General features: G+C 41.9%; 1 protein-coding gene across 1 annotated transcript in view; it reads right to left on the reverse strand.

Moving 5' to 3' along the window:
* Positions 1–11,263: 11,263 nt before the first annotated feature.
* KIT (KIT proto-oncogene, receptor tyrosine kinase) overlaps positions 11,264–18,980 on the reverse strand; it is a 56,661-nt gene continuing 48,944 nt past the window's right edge. Inside the window, exons 18-21 of the mRNA XM_066548426.1 lie at positions 15,649–15,760; positions 15,456–15,555; positions 14,714–14,819; positions 11,264–13,600 (exon numbers count right to left, since the gene is read on the reverse strand). Coding sequence (XP_066404523.1) covers positions 13,475–13,600; positions 14,714–14,819; positions 15,456–15,555; positions 15,649–15,760 — 444 coding nt within the window. The 3' untranslated portion in view covers positions 11,264–13,474. The remainder of the gene's footprint in view (positions 13,601–14,713; positions 14,820–15,455; positions 15,556–15,648; positions 15,761–18,980) is intronic.

Consider the following 18,980-nt stretch of genomic DNA (forward strand, 5'->3'; position numbering starts at 1 on the left):
ATTACGTCTGGGTCTTGAGTATCATAAAAGCCAGAAAAACTGCATTTACTGAAACCTTTTTCTCTGAAAATGTATTAATAATGTATGATCATACTTTGTAGATAATGCAGTAATTGCTTGCTTGATTATGTAGCCAAAATAATCATTTTCAGAGATGCTTGATTTTTGCCTGGTGACTGCATTTTGTAACATTTTCAGGGTAACAGATGCTCAGCTATTTGTTCTGATTCAAAAAACAGCCCTAAATTGAAAGTGAATTACTGTAAATCTTCCACAGATATCTAATTTTAAAAATACTTGCAGCCTAAATAGTCTTATACTCAGGAGGGGGAAATCCACAGACAAAGCCCATGTTCAAAAGAACTCATCACACTGCAATTAGCATCACACCCTTCCAATCCAGACAAAATGTGTACCCAGAGAGCACCCATTCACACGTGCACACATGCAAAAACATGTGCTGTCTTTCAAACCTTGTTTTTAAATGTTGATCCTGCTTCTATGCCCCAAATTAACAGTATTTTATGTATGTTTTTTAAAGTATGTGGCTATTTCATTAAATAAATAAATGGATACACAAATAAAGGAAAATGAATACATCTAAGTAAATAAATAACTAAATAAAAGTTAATAAATTAAAGCTGTGATCTTGGCTAGGCTCAAATGCATTTGTAAACCTGTTTGGGTGGGTAATGTTTTAGAAAGTAACAGACTATGCAAAACCTGGCCTCCGAAATGGAACCAATCCAGCATACATCTAGGGATAAAAAAATACTAAAGAGCAAAACTTATGAAGAAAATGAAACTTTGAACTGACTGTTTCCACCAACTTCATTGACTCAGAGTCATTTAGACTGAAAAAAGACCTTCAAGACTATCTAGTCCAACCATTAAGCCAGCACTGTCAAGATCACCATTAAACCATGTCTCCACATAGAGTCTTCTTTGCCATGAGGGTAATTAGTAAATGATCATCATCCTTTATCTCAGCCTATTAGCTTTTCCACCTTGATTTGTTGCCCTTTGCCAGTACCACTATGACCAAGGCTTCATGAATGTCCCAGTTCACAGGTCTGTGCAGACCAGCTTTCTTGCTAAGTACACAGGTATCCTTTTACTCTTCAAATCCAAGAGCAAAGCTCCCTGCAGAAGGAGCTTTCCCACCTCTGGTGTGGTGTCATGCAGCAAGAGTGTCAAGGACAGCATGCTGCTGGCGGGCAAACCCTGAACAGAGAGGGCATCCACTCTCATGCCAAAGGACAGCATGGCCAGTGTGTCACCTGGTGAAGCTGAGCCTCTCACTTACAGGCATTGCTGCCCCAAGGAGGAGGCTATTTGGAAATCAGATCTCACCATGGACTGCTGATTTTTTTTACTGAATTCTGAAAAATCCTGTTCTTGGTTTTGCCAGCTACTTTTTATTAAACAAGTTGCTTTATTTCACTCTCTACACCTTCCTGAAAGGTGGTTGTAGTCAGGTGGGGGTTGGTCTCTTTCTCCAGGCAGCAGCTGACAGAACCAGAGGACACAGCCTTAAGCTGCACCAAGGGAAATATAGGTTGGACATTAGCAAAGTGTTTTTTATAGAAATAGTGACAAAGTTCTGGAATGGCCTGCCTGGGGAGGTGGTGGAGTCACCATCCCTGGATGTGTTTAAACAGAGACTGGATGTGGCACTCAGTGCCATGGTTTAGTTGAGGTGTTGGGGCATGGGTTGGACTTGATGATCTTGAAGGTCTCTTCCAGCCTAGTGATTCTATGATTCTGTGATTTTTCACACAGTTGTGGGTACATTGTCTTCTCCCTTGTTCACATTTTCACTATGGCCAGGCCTGAGGTAGGAGGCAATTAGGAAGTGAGCTGTGACCAGATGGAGTCAGTAGTGTAAATGGGCTCCCCACTACTCAATCCCACATATCAGAGCCTCATTCAGGGTGCTGCAATTAGATGAAGTAATGTCTGAAACTAAAAGAGGGAGAATGATCTTTTCTGTGGTTAGTTTGCAAATAAGACATTGAAATAAAATGTCACACTGAAGAGGAAAATAGAAGAAAGAAGTGGCCAATCTGGTTAGTGATAGACTAACTAAGATCTGTTTCTAAACAGGAACTTGGGCAGGAAAAGCAGAAGAAAACATCCCATAAGGTACAGCTGGTCATGGCATGCAGACTAAAGATAAGGGCATCAAAAAGAGAATCTGTGCTCAGTGTGGAAGAGGTCAGTGCTCAGAAATGACTCCTTAGATTTCCTGTGGGAAGCAATGGGGAGACACTCTCACCCCTTCTCCTGTGGGCATCTGTCCCAGCCTGGTGGCATTGCCTCCTCCTGGTGCTGCCTCTGCCCAGTCCACTGACTACAATAAAAATGCTAAATCTTGGAAGATAAATTTAAATAAAAGAAAATAGAGGCAATCTACATGGTTATTGACCACCTCATTTAAGAGGTAATTTTGCAGTCATTATCTATCTGATTTTGAATCTCAGAATACAATTATATGGTTAAAAAATATTCCTTGAGTGATCTACCTGCAATCACAGCCACAGGTCACTGTTCCCTGAACAACAGGCGAATGCAGATTAGGGAGCAAACTGGGAGGCAAGAGCTATGATATTCTTCATTTCAGCTGGTTCTTCCTACCATGCAGCACAAAATCCTACCTGCTGAACCACCAGACTGTGGTTTGTGTGGTGCCTAAGCATGAACAGAAACCTTCTTTAAGCAAAACAACAGTGGGAACTACCTCTGTTTCAATAAAGCCCTTAATGGAATGGCACAAGCATCAGTATTAGACCTGGGCTTATTTAATATAGTTCATAATTCATGATGTAGGATTTTACAAAGTAGTAAATTAATTACATCTGAAAAACAAACAAAACTGGAAGGTACATACTATGTTGCTGCCAGTAGTTAAACTATTTATCTGGCAGGAAGATTTTTTTTCCTTCCAGCCAAAATTAGTTGGGCAATTACCCCAAACTGCTCTCTCTCCCTGTCCTGGGAGCAACTCCTCCAGGCAGTAGAGCTGGGTGCCATCAGCCCTGTGGAGTGCCTCCCAAGAGAGCTGTGCGTCTGACGGTGCTGCCTGTGCCAAACTGCTTCAGGAGCTTGTTCAGATTGCGTGGACAAAGTAGCACAGAATCCATGCCTTCCACACATTTAGCCTATCTACTTTTATCCTTTCTGTATACTCCTTCCCACATACTTCTGTGGCAGGCACGGAGGAGAAGAGCAGCTGCGCAACGGCTGCAGGTGGGAATTGGAAGGCACTGGTAGGGATGTAACGAAGAAAATGCGTCGGCAGGAGCTATCCTAGTAACAATCAGTATCCTCAGAAGCACACAGTTAGTTTAGCAAGTTGTATCTGCAGGCACTTGGTGAAATAGTTTACTTGACAGACCTGTCAAAAATAATCAGATTTTTTTTTTTCACGACAAAAGGCCTCTTTACAGCAAGACTAAAAATGCTGCACCTGAAGGGTAGGTGAAAGAATAATGCAAATTCCAAAGTATTTCTTCTTCTTGTAAAGTCTCCATGGTTAGTCTGCCATGCATAGTCATGTCATAATATGCATAATATGCATAAGTCATGATGCATAGACATAGAGCTGGCTGTCACAGCAGCCCTGTAGAGCCCGCTTTCTACACTTGGGGTAAAATGCTAGCATCTATTTTGAAAGAATGATATTGAGTCTGTCTGCTTGGAAGTGACAGACTTTCTGAAGCCTTACGGATGTTCAGGAATGGTCTTTTCAAGTTCAGCATATACTTAGTCAGGAGAGAGGTTTTGGACATTATTAGACAAAATGAACCGTATTCATATGGTGTTTATAAAATACACTTGGTTATTTCCCATTGCAGCAGATGGTACCCAAAATAAGAAATGACCTGGAACCTCATTACCAACTGCATCAAGTCTGCTCAACACTGCTCAGGGAAGTAGGGAAATAATTTGACTTGTTTTAATTTGAAGAAGGCTTTTCTTACTTTCAGGGTCTTAAAAAAGAAATTTAGTGGAAGAGATTCATCACAAATATTCCCCATGAGGAGGATGCAAAATTAGAAGAAATATCCAGCCTTGGTGAATATGGTGCAGGGTACCAAACAGTGGTCACTACTTTGGGTTAAGATACATCCCTGCCATAAGGCAGCTATTCCCAAGGTGCAGGTGATGGACCACTTGTTTCCAACCTCCCCTGAAGCAGGTGATGGAGCTGTTGTCCAAGACTGCAATGCCAAATACCAGAAATCATTTTCCAGGGAAACAGATGAAGTTTTTATAGATGATCCGCTTTGAGGCTGGATCTCCCCATGTTTGGGGTCTTTGTTGGGTGTCTGACACCACAATCTCAGTATGGCTCTTACAGCTCAGCCTTACTGCAGGGCTCCTTCACTCCTGCAAACTGCTGCTGTCTTGCCTTCCCCTTTCATGCCAGTTTGCAAAAAGTCTGTCCTGGCCTTCCCACTGAAAGAATGGCCTCCAGCTACACTGGATTTCACAGCAGGCACAAGTGCCCCCTGCAAGGCTCAGCCCAGCCAGTCAGCTCTGACATCACAAAGCTTGGCTTTCCTGCCACCTCTCCTTCCCACTTTTTGATGCATTGAGCAATTTCATCTTTTGATATGAATTTGAACCTAGTGTGCTAGCAATTCATGTTTATTCTGCCACCAGAAAAAATTACTCTTTTTAATTGAAAATAATCATTTACTTGATGGTTGAGCTCTTCAGTTTTTACTGGAGGAAAAGATATCCCAGAGGATAATAATGCTTCAGTGTAGGAAAGCTGGTTTTAGCCTGTTTTCTAAAACTTCCACTGAGCCCCAGAGGCTGGTTTTTTGTCATGGAGAAGAAACAAAACAGTTTTTGTTGAAGTTCCTTGTGCAAAGGAGCAGATATATTTTTTTTCTCCAGCTGATATGCTGTAGATCAGCTTTAACCATATTTGCAGGTATTGCTGTGGTTAGGCTTGAATGAAACCACAGACTACAATTTGGGTGCCAAACTATCTAGATAGCTCATCAAACGACTGTAAGGATATCATAGCACAGCACAAGAGGGGTCTGTGGTTCTCTGTGCCATCTTTGCTGTAGAACTAGCTGCACACATGTATAAAACTACAACTTCTTCCCATCTGTTCTTGACAGGAGGAGAAGGCTTGGGCAGGCAGGCAAGGTGTGCAGATACTTGTCCACAGTTTTAATTTGTGCATATCCATGGGCTTGGGCATAAATCAGGCTCTGCTTCTGCGTGGCTTTTGATATCAGAAGAAAAAATCTTGAAAAGATGACAAATCTGCAAGCATTCTCTGGGCTGGTGACACCAGCTGTGTGTGTTGCTCGACAAGATGTGTGGGCAGCAGGCCAGAAAACATCCTTGGTGATTTTATTTCTGAAAACATTTCTCTTGTCACATAAGTGGTTCCTTGGACTGTCCAGTTACTAGATGGCAAATGAAAGCATTGAAATTCTTACTTTCCAACTGGTTAACAGATATTTTCTTCATCATTTGTAACTGCCTTACTAACATGTAACCACATTACTACATGATCCTGTAATGTATAATGCAAAATACTTTGACTTTCTATCAAGACCCTCATTTTTCTCCCTCTATTTCTGAACTAAGTGCAAGGTATAATGAAGCAGGCATGTCTTCAGTCTGAGTTATTTTACTGCCATGAAAAACATGACAAAACATGGTTCTTCTTCAGCGCTCTCTTCCCTCCTCTCCTTCCATTCAGGGAGGAATGCTCTTTGCTTTTCACAAATGACAAGAGCATGTCTAAACCACTGTCACATGGTTGTTCAGCAGGCATTGCTCAGGGCAGGGCTGGCAGTGCTGCTCTGATCCCAAGGAAGTGGATCAATCTATTACTTGTGATTGGAAAAGTGCCGGGGTGGTGATCGGCACACATGACTATCACATGGCCTCAGCATCCTACATAATTGCAACAATAGCTTACAAAGATGGTTCAAAGCAGATTTGTTCCTAAAGCTGCTCAAAGAAGAGACCAGAGGGGCTTGGGTCAAACAAGCTGTCTGCCCTGGCAGTGTGTTTGCCTGCAGGACAGTGCTTGCTGCAGCTACAGCCCTACACAGCACACACACCCCAAAGAGAGAGCTGAGCCTCCTCCTGCTGGAGAGAGCCCTTGAGCAGCTTGCCTAAAACCAGGATCTTCTCCAGGATTGTACTCCTTCACAGAAAAATCAAAAATATGGAACCCAGCAAGAGCTGAGGGTGGCAGGGCAACTTTATAAAGGAGCAATAAAAAAATCAAACCAACCAACCAAACAAAACCCAACAAAAAACCCAAACAAACAAACAAACAAAACCAAAGAAAACCACCAAAACCAAAGAAGGATCAAAGATCCTAAAATAATTTTTTTTCATTCCAGCTTTTTGGGGCAGAGGCTGTAAAGAAGCAGATAATATGCTTCCTACTGGGATTAACTGGCAGAGTAACAGAGACTACCTGGGAAGCAAATCCTCTGGGGTAACTCCTCTCAGTGCTAGGGAAATTCCTGCACCCTGTCAAGTGCTGGTGGCATCTTTGCAAGGGGCCAATGAGATACAGTGCAGATGTTCTTCTTTACCCTAGAAGTGCCATGTGTGGCTTCCCAGAGAAGCTGTCTGGTGAGCATTGGTGGGGATGTTCATCCCCATGGTGGAATCTCACTGCTCTTGCTGCCTTGGTCCTGCTGATGCCTCCCAGAAGGAGCCACACAGCAGAGTGCAGGCGGTGCAATGCTACTTGCAGTCAATGGAGGAATCTTGACAGAATGTTTTCTTTGATTTAAAAAAAAGGTCTTGTTTTTTTCTTCCACCCAAATGACCAAAATCAAATCAGCTTGGTTCTTTGTCCTGCAACCTTACATGTGAAACTCAGAACAACTGCTGCCATTCAAAGGGGTCTGAGAAAAGCTGGGAAATCTCTCAGGAGCTGACAGTCGATGGCCAGGTGGGATGCAGCAAGGCACTGGTCAGCCATGTCCTCTGGCTCCTGAGGGAGCTGCCTCCCTGTAACCCAGTGCTCTACTTCTGAATGGCAACTCCCCACTGCCAGGCTCAGGTACTCCCTGCTATTGCCCCAGGCCTCTGAAGTCTCCAGGAGTTTAACAATAAACTTCTGAAAGGTACTTATAGTCCTTGTGTTCGATTATTTTCCTGACGGGCAGGGAGGGATTATCAGTATTGCTTATATTTTTCTATTTTCTCCACGCCCCATAATGCTAGAAGCTCTAAAAGGAAAAAAAAACTTCAAAATTTAGATAACTGCTTGTAGTGAAGCTATCAGATTTTATCCTGCTTAATTTATTTCATCAACATAGTTCAAAGGATGCAGACAAACATCCTCTACAAACATTCATTTTCATTATTAAAAGAGAAGGTATTGTAAAATACACTTAATTCTCCACTACTACCCTTTTTAGTGTCGGTGTTCTCAGATTGAACAGCTAAAATGTATTATACCAGTCATTTCTCCCTCTTCCCTCAAAAGAGAAGCTTTGCAAATACCAGGATTAGAGAGAAAACCTTTACAGGCCTGACTTCTGAAGGGATAAGGCCAACATGTCTTCCTCTGGTGCAGCCAGGTTTCTCCACGTGCTGGTATCCAGACCAAGAGGCTTGACAGGTTTCTGCTTCTCTTAGCAATGCAGCAACTCCAGGCTGTCCCTAGACAGCAGGGACTGTGCAACTACTTACTGCTCTTGGTGCAGCATTTGACACTTTTGATCTGTTGTTTCTAGTCCAAGTCCTTCCCTGGGTCCTTTCCTCATACACATCCTATCAAACAGTGACTTAAAATCCAAAATATGCTACACAACAATATGGGAAATTTCAAATAGTGCTTATTTCTGGAAGTAACAAGCTAGTGTTTAATCCCAGCAAAAGAAGAAAAATGCAAACAGCTTTTGAATGGCTGAAGGGGAAAATACAAATATGCTTTAATCTCATAAATAAGTTTGAATCGGCTTTGCTATTTTAACTCAAAAGAGAAAATGCCAAAACCAGCATCTGTGAGGTTGCAATTGCCCTTTTTTATTGCGCTGCTGTGAGGAACTGATTTAATTTTAAAATATTAATGCTTCAACATTGTTTAGTTTCATTCCTTGAACTGTGGGTTATGAATCTGCCATTTGATTATCAAATGGAAAAGTACCAGAAGGACACACGCCTTGGCAGTGACAGCACACGCAGCACATGCACAGAGAGGCTCTGTTGCTGGGTAACCCCCCTGGAGGGGAGGAGAGGAGCTCTGTCTCTAAGTGGGCACCCTTTAGGCCATAGAGAAGGTTCTGATGGCCACACCAGCTCCACCCACAACCACACATTAAGAGCAAGGCCCCCTGCCCAGCAATGGTGCTCGAACCAGTTACAAATACATGCAGTATGATTTGCAGAAGAGCAGCCAGCCACTGGCATGCCTACATCTCAAAATGTACAAATTTGGCACTTTCTGCAGCTGGAGAATGTCCTGGGCGTAACTTGTGCTACACATTGATGTTTAGTGGTCTATAAGGGAAGCTACATGCTGTGCCTTCCGCGTGGGGACCTGATGGTTGGGTAGCACTAAATGTGCCATGCAAAGCCCTTATCTGATGTTGCTGACAGTGCTTGGGGGGAGCACACAAAGCCCAGCAGCCCCTTTGGGCTATACTGGTTTCTGCTGCCTGTCACAACTTAGCTAAAATGATTTCTAGGGCACAGACAGAAAAATCAAATGACTGGAGCTACTGCTGCTAGTAAATAATCTCTGCTGCCTGGCTGGCAACTGACAGATAATGATCCTCACCAAGAAGAGTGAATGATAATCAATTTAAGAAATATGGACAATCTTTCAGGAAACAGCTTCAGAGCAATTTCTGGACAGAAAATGACTAGTTACAGCATAATCTTCTAAGAAATTAGTGCACAGGAAATATGGCAATTGAAGGTCATCTTTAACCATTACTCATAGTTACAGAAGTTTCTGCAAGCCACAACTGAACTGCAGAGTAGATTATCACATTTTTTACAACTTAGGTTCTAAACCAGAAGCTAAAAAGTCTGTGCAACTGTTCCTTCTCCTCTATTGAGACTCAGACTTCCCTACAGAACAAGTAGGAAGCTCCCTAATCCATATAGAGGAAGATGGAAACATATCTCTCTCTGGATTTCAGCCTCCAATACACTAGAATTAAGGATGCTGTTTTCCAACTTCTCCAGTGATCAGTGTGAATATTTTGGTCCAGGGTGTGAATGTTCCTATGCTGGTGACTTAGCCCAGGAACATGTCTCCATTTGCTTTCCCAAAGACCTATGTAGAAAGGTAAAGAAGAACCAGAAACAAAAAAATACGTGATAATGATGTGTATGATACTGATCACTAACTCCATGTATGCCCTAGTGCTTCCATGATCTTTCCTCTTCTCTCCCACAGAGCCTACGAGTATTTTCTTTTCTAGCTAGTAAAGGGAACAGAGGACAAGTCACTCTCTAATGTTCAGTGTAAAGGAGGGATTTTCTTTCCTGCTTCTAGCCAAGTGCATGTTACAGCTGAGATTCTCCAAAGTGCCCTTGGCTGACTGCAATATCACAGAAGGGTTGAGGTTTTAAGGCAGATATCTGGCCCAACTCCCCTGCTTAAGGAGGGACACATAGAGCCCCTTGCCTGGGACCATGTCCACATGGTTTTTGATTATCTCCAAGCACAGAAACCTCATCATCTCAGGAATAATCCATGCCAGTGCTTAGTCACCCTTACAGTAAAAAAAAGGTGTTTCCTGATGTTGAGGGAGACTTACACATTTCCATTTGTGCCCAGTGCCTCTGGTCCTGTCATTGGGCACCCCTGGCCTGAACCAGTTTTCTGCACCCTCCCTTCAGACGCTTGGTCCACGACAGTCCATGGCCCCGATGGTCCATGATGATAATATGGTGCTGGTTGCTCTTTATAGCTGGGTACAACAATGCTTTGAAGGGCAGATAAAAGACATATTAAGTGTCAATATGGGCCTTTCCTTGAAAGCTATTGCTTAGAACTGGCACAATAAAATAATTCAGAAGGAAATGGGCTGTTGACCATGAGCAGGAATGGAAGTGGTAATCACTGAGAGCCTTGTAATAAGAAAATAGGAGCAAGATTTTTTTCAGAAAACCGAGATGCAATATCCTAGGGTGTTTCAGAATGGGAAACATTCCAGGAAAATAAAATTAATGATGTGCTAACCAAATAAATGCATAAAATAGCTCCTTTGGCGATGCTAAATGAGAACTCCCAAATTATTTGTACAATTCAGCTGCAGGAATCCTTCAGTATGAAACTCTACTCTGCTTGAATCTGGGGGTGGTGGACAAGATAGGAAAAAAATGGTTCCATATCAGACACCATTTTGGTATCTTCTGAAGCATTATTAGAAACAATGACAATGCCAGTTTTAACAAAGCTCATATCTCATGGCTCCTGACAAAACCAGGTTATAATTTCCTTAATTAGTTTTAACAAGCAAAGTGAAGACCTGTGTGGAAGGAAAAAAAAAGACAAAAAAAGGAAGGTGTTTTACAAAGGAAGCTGAAGAAGGGGAGCTTTTCACGGTGGTCTGCTGACAGAACAGGAATGTTTAAGGACCAAAATGGTTGAGGTCTGTCTCCCATATAAGTTAGTAGGGGTTTTAGTAGGGTAATTTTAGAGATTTATATGCTCTATAACTACTATTAAATCACATACCAAGCAGGCAAACCCTTAGGCAGCATAGGAACAAGTGTGAGATGGGGAGTCACAGATTTCAAACCTGGAGTAACTACATCAGAGGGACTCCCAGCAAGACACAGAGTACCTGCTCAAGTGAGGGCAGCTTTCCCTTCATGACCCTTCCCACTGCAGCAGCCCCAGGGATCTCCTGCTGCCTGCCAGCACTCGGCCAGTCCAGCACGAGCTCTCATGCCAGCCTGAAAGAGGGGCCAAGAGCATGTACATTTTTTAAAGCAAGGGGGAATACTCAGCCTTTGAGTGGCTCCAATTCCCTCTGCAACCATTTCCTTAGCAATACTGAGAGATCTTCATTTTAAACACTATTCATGATATATGGACTGCACCAACAGTCTACAAGATCAATCTTCTAACTGCAATTTTCTTCCAGAACAAAGCTGCATTGGAATTTTCAAGTATTTGTCAAGTCCCATATATTCACAGGTAAAGAACTTAGATAGCAAATAAAATTTTTTGGCATGTATTTGCAAAAGTGTTTCAGAATGCCAGACTTGACCTGTGTTTGGCCAGACACTGAGGTTTTGCTTCAACCCAGGAATTTATTAAGACTTACATGAAAATATTCAGTTTTAACATAATACACATTGTTAGCATTTGAATACATATTTACAGATTTATTTGAACTTTTCTTAACTGCAATTCTACAACTGAGCAACATATCCATAAGTGTTTCATAAACTTTCAAACACTTACATATTTATACATATAGTTTTTGCATATATATATATAAAAAAATATTTTTGAGACTCAAGGACTGAGAATAGTCAAAAGGACATTATTGCTACATTTCCATATTTACAAAAACAATGCATAAACCCATTCAAAACACCAAGCCATTGCAAAATAAGTTTCAAACCCCCCAAAATTATAAAAATATAAATTTCAAGAACGAAAAAACCCAAACCTCTTTCAGCTAAGTGTCTGTAAAGTACCGAGACATCTATAACAACTAGTTTGTCTACAGTTGCTCCAAAAGCCAACACGTTACAAAAGAGCTTTTATAGCATTAAACTGAAAATGCTCAACAACTAGTATGCATAAGAGTGCATCCAAACAAATGGCTAACTTTGGAAAGGTGCAACAGCCTAAGTAAGTTCAGTGCAAATGGCTAATTTTTTTTTATTTAACTCTGAAAGACGGATTCCTGTAACAACAAACCAAATGCACAGTCACAGAAAGAGCACGGTATTCAATGTAACCCAAAATATACTACCAGCGTGTGTATTTACAATTACCTTGTATTTGGGCAGCTAGTTACACATTTGAATTGCATGTAAACTCAACCAAAATCCTGGTAAAGTAAGTAACAGAGTGCTTAAGTGCATTGTAAATAAATATGGTACTCAAGTAGTACTCTGCCTCTGAGAAATACTTCTCTCAATGCCTTTACTTATTTTTAGGGGTCAGAAACGAAGGAAAAGAACCAGCAGTGTTCCTGGTGGGAAGAAAAGGGGGTTAGAAAACACTTTTAAGCACAGCCCTGGGTTCAACAGATGCTGATCCCAAAGCTTTGTGTCTTTCAAAGAAGAATGAAAGGATTCTTTCCCTTATGCCATTTATAAATTTGGCACTTCTCAGTTAGACTCTTCTTCATTATCATCTCCGGACTACCAGAGAAACAACTTGGGGTGGAGGAGAATAGCCCTTTCCAGTTAACACTATCCAAGACTGCCTGTGGGAAAGATTCACCTGGGTAGGACAAGATAAAGAAAGGGCCTCCAGGAGAGTATTATTTTTCTCTAGTCTCCCTTAGATAAGATGACTTGTTAAACAGCCTCCTGTCCCGACACACAGTTTACTGGAAGCAGCCTTCCTCCTCTTTTCTGACCAATTTGGCAGGGCCCACCTATCTTTGGTGAACACTTTTAGATGCAACTATTAGCAAAACAAATGTCAAAGTCTTTGGGCACCCCAGGCAGAGGGCCACAGAAGCAGTTCAGGTTCCATGGTGGAGTGAGACCCAGCAACGGGCAGCTTCATCCTGGCAGGGAATGCACTTCCTGGTGGGAAGTAGTGCATATATCCATGGAAACAGTGCAGCTGGTCTGCAAGGGTGACAGCACAGGTGGGAAATAAAAATGAAAATCCATGCTCTTCCTCCCTTCTCCTCTGGTTTAAACCCCAGAGCTCCCAGGAGGGTTTCCAGCTGTGCAAATCAGCTTTGGAAGGGTCTTGGTTCCTTCACCTCTTTTTCCCAGGTAAATACAGCACCCTCACTGGCCTCCAAACTATAATACCTGTCTGGGAAAGCCTTTCAGGCTTGGCTGGATGTGGAAAGGGGTTTACAAAACCATTAACTTAATACTTGTTTATTTCATAAATTCAGAAAAACAAGATTAACTAGAAAATGACTGTATGCATTCTAGGCACAGATCCAGAGACGAATCACTGCAGATTTGGTTTTATCTACAGTCATTTAATTCTACACCCTGGCTTAGGATTTCTTTTGTCGGATGTTTTTTTTCCTTCACATCTGGCTCTCTACTGCAAAAACACACAATATAGCAAAATATATACAGCTTCAATTAACACTGCAATGATGCCTGTAACCGTGCTCAGCAGATTAAGTTTATGTATAACAGTGCATGGTAAAGGACAGTATTACAACATTTCAGCTACACAGTGGTAGTAGTGAGTAAAAGAAAGAGAAATTACTGAAGTTGTCCCTCTCTCAGCCCCTGCACAATACAAACAGCTAACACATCTGATCTCCTCTTCTTCACGTGCCACTCAAACATCTTCGCGTACCAGGAGAGGCTGAGTCGAGGAAGCACTGCTGCCCACTGAGTTAATCCTCACAGAGTGATCCGGGGCATTTCCTTGACTGGAAGGTGGGGTTGAGAAATTGGCATAAACCTGCAGAAGCCAAAGACTGGTGTCAATACTCTGCAGACTGCTCCCTTCGCACATTCTTGGAGAGAATTCCTTTCTTAGCCTTTTCCCACCGTGTACTATACACTGCTGTGGAAGGGCTCCAGCTCAGGAGCTTTTTTGCAAATCAAAACAGTGTCAAAAGGTCTTGGGCTTAACTGCTACTTTAAAGAATCATGAAGTTCAATCTCAGTTACTAAAAACACTGTAGCTTCCAACTGCATGCCAAATTTCAGCTGAGCTCAAAAAAAAAGAAATAGCTCAGGTTATTACTAAGCTCCCCCAGAAATCTCACTAATGATTCCTTCAGATTCTTGCTTTTGTTTTAGTAATGCCTGCACCTGCCAAAAATACACTACAGGATGCAATCGAACACCAGCAGCTTTCAGTTTCCTCTTTTCTCAAATTGTCAGGAAGCCATGTACTCTCTGCCCAAACAAGGCATCCAGAAAGTAAAAGGAAGCTTTATTTTTAAGTCAGGTCTAAACGTACTTTTGTAAACTCCAGTAACACACAAAGTTATGGAGAGAGATAATCCAAGTTTAGGATGTGCCTCCAGTTTTTCTTTGGACAGTTTTTCCAGTTGCCTGCTCAGAATAAGCTTTCGCTATGGAATGGTTGAAAGAGCAGCACATACAATTTGTGACAACATACCTTCAAGGTTATGTAAATGGTATTAGGGGAGGGAAGTGAGAAGATACAGAAGAGTGCCAAAGGCTCCACCCCTTCATCCAATGGCTTTCCTAATAAAAACTAATTATATTTATTTCTGAGATGTTTCCCAGATTAACAGATTTTTTCATAGTTTAGGATAAGGTGAATTTATGCAGTACCGTTGCATTTTGTAATGTCAAAATTGTTGTGACAGGTCTATTGTAAGTGAGAAACATCAGTAATGCAAAAAATGTTCTGCAGCTAATAAATATTGGGTATGGGCTTAGATAGATACTGTCTAATGTAATAGCCCAAACATCATTCTTACTACCCAGACTGATGCTGCAAAGCTACATAAGTAATACCAGAAATGCAGTGCCTGGGCTCTCCTTCTCACAGCTCTAGTGTAACATCTTGCTTGAAACTGCTTAATCCATAGCTTACCCGGGGGGCATTATCTGAAAGCTGCTGCTCTATCATTTGTACAATTTGTTTAAATGTAGGTCTCCGTAAGGGATCAGCATCCCAGCAACTCTTCATTATGTCATACCTGTAAAGACACCAAAATTAAATACGGCTCATGAAGAAATCCTTAGTTCTTATCTCTCCTGCATTATTATTTGAAACAAAAGCGTTGCATCTTCTTTAAATGACTTTAAGAACAGGAATGTTGCTGCTAAGACCTGTGTTTGTGACAACAGAGAACTCACCACTAATGGGAGGCTCTGGACACAGTGTTCTTTGACAGCTTGTTAAATGCCAATCCATTTACAAAATAGTGAATTAGGAATGTCTCATAAAGAAGATCAGTAGCCAGTCCTCTTGCTGTCAGGAAGTAAAGCACAAATGCAGATGCTGTACAGTCTGGTGATACATCTCACTGACTTCTTTATCTGAAGTAAAAATGTTTAATTATGTTCTGTAATCTGTCAATAATTTATTGACAGAGAGCAGGTGCCATGACAAAGTGATCAGATGGCACAAGGCATGAGTGTATTTCATTGCTTGTAACAACACAGGCGTGTATTCTGCTAGTTAAGAGTACATGAATTATTTAAAACAGGAAAAGAATTTAAAAAAATTACAATGGGGCAGAGCAATGAGCCTTAGTGCAAGAACAGAAGCTTCCCTTTCTTCACATCTTTACTGATGTTTGGATGATTGGAGGTGCTGGTTGCTCACTTACATTTCAGGTGGTGCACACTCAGGGCTGAACATCCTGTATCCTTCTTTGATCATTTTATAGAACTTGGAGTCCACAGGTATCCCTGGATAGGGACTGCTTCCTGTTGAGAGAGCAGGTGAGCAATATGATTTCTGCATCGACAGTAAAACCCAAAATGAAACAGATATGGAGTAAACATCTTGAAGGAGCTTACCTAAAGAAAAGAGCTCCCAAAGCAATATCCCGTAAGACCAGACGTCACTCTCAAAGGTGTAGACGCAATTGAAAATGCTTTCAGGTGCCATCCACTTCACGGGAAGACGAGCCTTTCCAGGGAAGAGGGAATAAATTAAGACAGTAGATATAAGGAATAAAGAATTGACAAGGTAAAATCAACTTGTTCTGTTTTTTTTAATGTGCATTAAATATTTTTAAAATCAAGAAGTATCCAACCAAAAAGAAACTTTTAGCATTTTAGAGTCTCCAAGTGCTGCGTTGCTAGTGATCAATCTTTCTGTTGGTCTACCAAGCTAATACTGTTCCTGGCACTCTGATTTTCTGAATACTGTTTGACTCCTTCTGTCTAGTTAATAAAGGATACAGGAAGTCAGAGGAAAATAATATAAATGATCATCACATGGTTACTTCAGCATGTAAGCAAGTCTACTTTGGTGGACTCGCTGGCACAGGCAGCCAAATAAGATTCACATAGTCAAGACGCTTCAAGGCTTTAGTCAATACATCTGCTTTAACTCCTCAGTCTATCTGCAAAAAAACCTTAAATTCAAATTAAAGTAATATATATAAATAAATATTTTGGGCAGAAGTGTTGATCTGCTGGAAGGCTCTACAGAGGTATCTGGATAAACTGGATGAGCCAAACCAATTGTATGAGGTTCAAAAAGGCCAAGAGTTGGATTCTGCCCTTGGGTCCCAACAATCCTATGCCTTGCTACAGGCTGGGGGAAGAGTGTCTGGAAAGCTGCCCGGAAAAGGACCTGGGGGTGCTGGTGACAGTGGCTGAACATGAGCCAGATGTGCCCAGATGGCCAAGAAGGCCAATGGCACCCTGGCCTGTGTCAGCAATAGTGTGGCCAGCAGGCCCAGGAAACAGATTGTCCCCTGTGCTCAGCACTGGTGAGGACACACCTTGAGTGCTGTGTCCAGTTCTGAGCCCCTCACTACAACACTGACATTTCTGAGCCCCTCACTACAACATTTAGGTACTGGAGTGTTTCCAAAGAAAAACAACGAAGGTAATGAAGAGTCTGGAATATTAAGCCTTACAGGGAGCAGCTGAGGGATCTGGAGTCTTTTATCCCAAAGAAAAGGAGGCTGGGGGAGACCTTTGTGCTCTCTGCAGCTACCCAAAAGGAGGCTGTAGCAAGGTGGGGATCTGTCTCTTCTACACAACAAGTGACAGGAGCATAGAAAATGGCCTTGAATTGTGCCAGGGGAGGTTTGGATTGGATATTAGGAAAAATTCTTCACCAAAAGGGCTGTCAAGCATTGGAGCAGGCTGCCTGGGGAAGTGATGGAGTCACCATCCCTAGACATATTTAAAGACATGTTAGATGTGGAGCTTAGAGAAATGGTTTAGAGGACTTGGTAGTGCTGGGTTATCAGTTGGAGTGAATGATCTAAAAGGTCTTTTACCACTTGAACAATTCTATGATTCTGTGATTTTTCATAAGTTTGGGTGGGAATGGAAAGATCCCTTATGAATGCTAACCGGAGCAGAAGAAAGGACACAGGAAGCCTTTGCATTTGCTTCCACCTTCCTCTCCCTGGTTTGCCCTTTCCTTGTCTGATTGTAGGAGCTGGTCAGACCTCTGTCCTAAACACTCTTCCTGCTTTGGAAGAAACCAGACCTCTTTCTTCCAATGATCAGAGGGCTTGAACACATCTAATATGAAGAAAGTTTGAGAGAGCTTGGGGTTATTCAGTCTGGAGAAGAGAAGGGAGACCTCAATGTGGCTTACATAAAGAGGACTTATAACAAAGATGGGAGAGAGGCTTTTTACTGGGGCCTGTGATGACTGAACGAGGAAAAATGGTTTTAAATTGAAAAGGCATGGATTTAGATTGGAAACAAGGAAAAAAATTATGATGAGGATGGTGAGACACTGGAACAGGTAGTCCAGAGAGGTTGTGGATACTTCATCTGGGCAACATTTCCAACACTGGAGATGTTCAAGGTCAGACTGGATGGTGCTCTAAGCAACCTGATCTAGTGAAAGATGTCCTTGCCCATGGCAGAGGGGTTGGACTAGATGATCTTAGAAGGTCCTTCCAACCCAAACCATTCTATGATTCTGTGATTCTATGAACTCAGGAAACTTAAAGGATAACCTAGACAAATAAAACTCAGTTGCACACTTCCCTCCTAAGGTGCTGGTCTAAACTTCCTACTCCCAGGACCCTTTATGATCAGGCAGTTCTTGACCTGACCTTGAGCCTGAAAGTAGCTTGGTTACACTAAGCACTACTCAATATTTTGTCACAGCAGGCACTCGTGAATTATTTCAGTTCCTACTGGTCCCTAACCTGAACCAGTGGCTGGTACTGACATTGTTTTGAAGAAAACCAATAAACCTGTCTCACAGCCTAAAGTAAGGATGCTGTAGGTACCTGAGACATCAAGGCCTGCTGGGTAACAGCACAGCAGCAGAGTTATGTCATACCTGAGGTACCATGGATTGACTGAAGTTAAGTGAGTGGCAAACCCCTTTGGTGAGAGATGCTCAGGTATGGCATTTTCTCTCTTTATCAGCTTGCCAAAGGCAGGACAGGTAAGCTTTAGTCCATGTGTTGTCAAGCCCCTAAGTAATGACCAGCCCCTCATCATTAAGATCATGGAGCCCTCAGCTGAAATGGGGACAAGGGCTGCCTTGCTGAACAGGGATCTTCTTTGAAAAACTGTGCAAGTGAAGCATATGTACTCTGAAGGCAGCAGCTGGCTGCACCTATCTGACACAGACTTAGAACACTAAGCCAGGCAGCATAAATCAGTTTGAGATGCAAAATACCTATACTTCATAAACACTTCCCCAGCTTAACCACAGAGAAGCTAGATTTTCTTTTGTAGTAGGGCTCTTTTTACTGCTCTGGCACTTTAAAGGGGACTGCAAGTGCTGCCAAGGTAATCTGCATCACTTCAAAGTGCCTTTGTACCCCTCCAGAGCTTTAATAGGTACTTGTGAGGTTGGTACTCCTCTACATGGGAGGTTTTAAACTTTTCTCATCAAAATATAGTGTCTTGTTCCAACCCTGTTACAGGGTTTGAACTACAGCTGCAAGCTAAAGCTGTGTTTGTTACACATACGAGGGAGGTTAGGATGTCTCTATTGAATCAGAGAAAACCAAGATGTTTTTGCCTCCCATTGATGCTCTAATCAGTAAATTCACACTTCAGTTTTCATTGTCTGAGTGCTCCCTTACAGAAAAGGAGAAGCTACAAAACCCTAATTATTTAGATATTTTAAAAATAAACTATTTCAATAACTGAAAAATAATGCAATGCCCAGGGAAAATGTTTCCAAATAA

This window comes from Molothrus aeneus, chromosome 4, assembly GCF_037042795.1.
Source record: "Molothrus aeneus isolate 106 chromosome 4, BPBGC_Maene_1.0, whole genome shotgun sequence".
NCBI classification, from domain to species: domain Eukaryota; kingdom Metazoa; phylum Chordata; class Aves; order Passeriformes; family Icteridae; genus Molothrus; species Molothrus aeneus.